The 4,705-nt window shown below is 35.4% G+C and overlaps 1 protein-coding gene across 1 annotated transcript; it reads left to right on the top strand.

Moving 5' to 3' along the window:
• The first annotated feature begins 240 nt into the window (after positions 1-240).
• Positions 241-2,854, top strand: LOC132141866 (uncharacterized). Its single transcript, XM_059551527.1, has 3 exons — positions 241-514; positions 2,246-2,266; positions 2,338-2,854. The coding sequence occupies exons 1-3, from the start codon at positions 287-289 to the stop codon at positions 2,377-2,379; spliced, it is 291 nt and encodes a 96-aa protein (XP_059407510.1). The 5' UTR covers positions 241-286; the 3' UTR covers positions 2,380-2,854.
• The last annotated feature ends 1,851 nt before the right edge of the window (positions 2,855-4,705 follow it).

Genomic DNA, 4,705 nt, shown 5'->3' with positions numbered 1-4,705 from the left:
TAAAACAAAGAAAAAAAATTACAGACCCTGAACTTTTAAACATTAGTGTATGTTTTTATCCCAAAATTCTAAATTCACTGACTGCTTTTAGATCAGATAGATCAGATGTAGTTTCATATTCTTGCTCGTATGGCAAATGTACTGTATGAAGATCATTTGAATGAGGCAGGTGGGAATCAGTATTCAGCGTCACACAACATCACATCACAAAGTGTATTTTGTGTGATCTCTGACAGAGACGACAAAAGAGGGAGTCAGTCCATCTGTTCAGAAAGCTTTCGCCTCCATGATCGGACAGGGACTGGAGGAGTGTGTGGAGGAGGGGGAAAATGATGAAGATGGAAAGATGGATTGGAGAGACACTGGAAAGGAGGATGGAGACGATGATGATGATGATGACAGTGACGATGATGATGAGAAGAAGAAGAGGAAAAATGACAGAAATCAAGTCACACTTGGAGATGTGTTCGCCCTTGAAATGGAGCTGAACCGTGAGAACAAGAAAATAATGATGGTCAGTAGATTGCTCTGCTAGGTCAGCATTAATAAGCAATAACAATAAATGACACTTTGATCTAAATAATTACAAAAATGAGTAATTGATTTTATCATTTATCATGTTTTGCTTAAGGTTGGGAACTACTCTGGAAATAGATTACATTTCTGAATAAAGAAATAGAAGAAATATCCTAAATTATTTTGCTATAATGTTCATATACATGTCATAATGCACCATTGATGCATACAATTATTATTGTAATGATTAGTAATGATTTATGATAATGAAACTGTGTACTTGTAATAAAATTAATAATTGTTTACAAAAATGTAATCTAATGTTAAATATAACAATTAGTTATAATTGAATGAATTAATTATATTTTGCTTAATAAGTTAGGAAGTACTCTATTATTATTTTTATTTTGTTTGCTGAAACACCTCCAGGCATTAATAATCACTATCATGATCATTTTGTAGTATTGATCCAATTTCTAGTTTGTTTTTTAGCATACTAGCTTCATTATTTTTTTAGGAGAGGACTCATGGGAAAGGCTAACATCGGCTACGCTAGAGGAGACAAGGAGGATGCCATCCTGAGGTGCATGGAGGTCATTCGCCAAGGACAGTTTTGTTGGTTTAGTTATTTGGGGTTTAAAATACCTTGGTGAGATAAAGAAAAGTTGATGTAGGTCACTTGATCAAACAGAGCCACAGTGTTTTAATTGTAACTGTGTCTGCAGGTCAAATCAGATGTGTCAGAATAAACCCAGTCTCCCGCTTCTCTCAGTTCCTGTGGAATACAAGCCAGTCTCCATGCTGGCTATGATCTATGCAGCTCTCAAGAGATATGGCAAAGTATGAGGCTCCCATATCTGATCACAGTTTATTCAAAATCTTATGTCAAGGCTTTTTGCACCATAATTTTGTTTCATGATATTCCACCCTTTTGCTGACCCTTAATAATAAACCATTTTGTTACTGGACCTTTAGGATTTGACACACTGTATGTAAGTGGCCTCTGTTATTAGATGTTCAGATGTAAATTGGTGTTTATATGTAAATGTTGACATGTTAATGAGCTCATAGTTGTGCCATCAAAGCCATATAGTGCATATCTCAACTTTTATAGTTTTAAACATGCAATGGCGTGGTTAAGAATGGTTCTGTAAGTGAAAAAGACAAACTTCATGATGGCATGCAAAACAAAGTATTATTTGAAACATATATACAAATCAGTGCTGAATTAAGTTAGAAAACAACTGTGTATTTTCTTTAAAATAAAATTTTTACAAAAAAGTGAAAAATAACATTTTGATCCAGTATTATATAGAAAAAATTAGTTGGTGCATAATGAATTATATTTTGCTTAAAGCTGCAAACTACTGAAGTAATGAAAAGTTCTGAAAAAACATTTTATTTTATAATGCACACATGAGGCATAGAATTAGTATTTTTCGTAATTATTCTTCAGTTTATTTTTTATTATTATTAATCATTTTATTTTGTTTGTATTATTACTATTATTTGAAATCTAAATATTAATTCTGAATGGTTAAATAATAAAAAATTATTAATCTGCAATAAAATTAGCTAAATGTTTACAAAAAATATGTAATATGCACAAATAATTCTTTATTTATCATATTTTGCTTAATAAGCTGCTCTAACAATATATAAAGAGTTTCTGAATAAAGAAATCTCTTTTTTTTTCATGGGTATGATGCCAAAACCCTCACACACACAGGACTCTTCAGCTGCCCAGCAGGTGTGTTCATGTCATAGTCTTGTGTTTATGGTGTTGCGCTTGTGTATGATTATATGTGTGATGTTTTTCAGGAACTGAAGCTCGACTCTTCTGCCTGCTCAAGGACGCACTGATGATTACATTGATACTGTATTGACCTTGCTATCCTTAAGGTCAGAATCTGACTTCATGTCTGATATAAAGAGAGCAGTGTGTGTCTAGTGGCAAGTATAATATGATATATATATGCAATTCAATTCAATACTGGCAGAGATGTACACAAATTGGTAGAAATTATAATGTACACTACTGTTCAGAAGTTTGGGGTTGCTAAGATTTTTATTTTTTTTAAAGGAAGACACTTGTGCTCACCAATGGTGCATTTATTTGATCAAACATACAATAAAAACAGTAATATTGTGAAATATTATTACAGTTTAAAATAATGGTTTTTTGAATATATTTTAAAAATCTAATTTAGTCCTGTGATGCAAAGCAAAATTTTCAGTCATCAGTCTTCGGTGTCAAATGATCCTTCATAAATCATTGTAAATGATTACAGAAAATAAAGTTTTGGTGGAGAATGTGGAATTCTGCTTTTTAAACAAAACTGAAATACTCCACACATAGTCGCACAAGGGGCAGGACATGTGTAAAACTCATGATAAACTCAAGTCTAACGAATGGTTCTCTTTGAGAAACAGTGTGAATGTTTCATTATTTGATTGCATAGTGCTATTTATTTGATTGAGAAGTGACCATTTGGGTTTTTTTCTCAACAGAGAACTTGTCTTTTGTGTGTATGCGCAGATTTGGAATGTTTGTCAGGGTTTCTTATTCCTGTGGCAAGATGTGAATCCCAGAGGTCATTGTCAAGTATAACATGAGTCTCATGAGTCTCTGTATAATATTGGTCGGGCTTTACACCAGCTTGGACTAACCAACACATTTATCCATTCACTACTATGAGAAAGCCCTCCCCCTTCCCACACTCAAACCGGAGGTAAGATGCTTAAAATTTAATATCCGTTCCAACATGCATACATAAATAATCACAGAGACCTCCCAGATTCTCAGCATGAGAGACACATTCATAGGCTCTGTGCTGTCTATATATATGTATATTTATCCCTTGCATTTTTTAAAAAGCTTTGTGAAATGTAAATGATTTCTCGTCATTTGAAGGGGATTGATGATGATCAGGTGGACTTGATTACAGTCCAGTGGTAACAAGGAAATGGCCCACCATGTCATCTAAACTCACTGCACTGTATGACTCGATGAGCAGACGTACAAGTTCCATCTACAGTTGCTTCTACAAATGTACAAAATATACAATATTTTTTACCTTTTTGTTTTCAATAAACTAACTTATATTTTCCATGCATTGTTTGATTTTGATTTATGTGTTAGCTCAGGTGAAGAATGAGGTTTAAATATTAAGAAGGTTAAAAAATGTAAGAATTTAATTTAAACCGGTTCACAAAATCAAACTAAATAGAATTGTCAGCTTAGTCAAATATTTATGGAGTCTGACTGTTTACATGCATTTAAGTAGGATGTATAGGGAAGGTGAGGATTAGAAGGAAATACCTAGTACTTTATATTCATCTACACACTCAGACTTTGTTCACACTGTGTTTTGTAAGTAATTCAGCCTTAGGTGTGCTAACGTTTTTGTAAGGGTAATGTTATTACAGTGGTTGCAAAGTGAACCCAAAAATGAACATTGGCTGAAAGTACTCACCCTCAGGCCATCCAAGATGTAGATGAGCTATTCATTGGAACAGATTTGGAGAAATGTAGCATTACATCACTTGCTCACCCAACGGTTTCTCTGCAGTAAATGGGTGCCGAACGAATCATTCAAAAGAACCGGTTCACCAGGATGACTCGCTGGCGAATTGAACGTCACAACAGTGTGAGTGAAGTCAGTGTGAACGCCTCCCTTTCGTAAACTGCACGGATGCTCAAAACAAAAAGCAGATGCAAAGCCCGAGGAAATAATCCAACACTAATGCAAAGCAACGTTTACCACAACGCATCTATTACGCGTTCAGATGAAGCTGTACGCCCGGTCACGCGCATGTTTTTATTCCGGAGTGAGTGTTTTCGGTGGATGTAAAGTGGCATTGAGCGAATACGGGGCTCTTTGTAAATGAATAAGAGATGAACGCGGGTGTATCCAGACTGGCAGACCGCGCGCACGGACGCAGATCGACACTGCGCAGTAAATATCAGCTGGGCTGGGTTCGGGGAGGTTGGGTCGGCTTGTGGAGCTGTTGAGGCAGATGGTTTAGGAAGAAGAGGAGGAAGAAGCGCGCTCAGCTGCGCACATCAGCTGTACCGAGCATCCCTGTGTGTTTATTTGAGCTCTCAATTCACCATCACCTTTATTTGACGGTAAGTTACAACGTTTACATCTACATACGGGTTTCATTTGGATTTATTTCTAAATTA

The sequence above is a fragment of the Carassius carassius genome, chromosome 6 (assembly GCF_963082965.1).
Source record: "Carassius carassius chromosome 6, fCarCar2.1, whole genome shotgun sequence".
Lineage (NCBI taxonomy): Eukaryota > Metazoa > Chordata > Actinopteri > Cypriniformes > Cyprinidae > Carassius > Carassius carassius.
Note: the sequence above shows the minus strand (reverse complement) of the source record. Positions and strands in the feature narration are given on the sequence as shown.

What these genes read in the sequence shown, in the direction of transcription:
- LOC132141866 (XM_059551527.1), top strand. Translation starts at nt 287, where the DNA reads ATGATCGGACAGGGACTGGAGGAGTGTGTGGAGGAGGGGGAAAATGAT. An exon ending in AGAACAAGAAAATAATGATG is followed by an intron (nt 515 to 2,245) that starts GTCAGTAGATTG and finishes TCACACACACAG; the next exon opens with GACTCTTCAGCTGCCCAGCA. An exon ending in ACTCTTCAGCTGCCCAGCAG is followed by an intron (nt 2,267 to 2,337) that starts GTGTGTTCATGT and finishes GATGTTTTTCAG; the next exon opens with GAACTGAAGCTCGACTCTTC.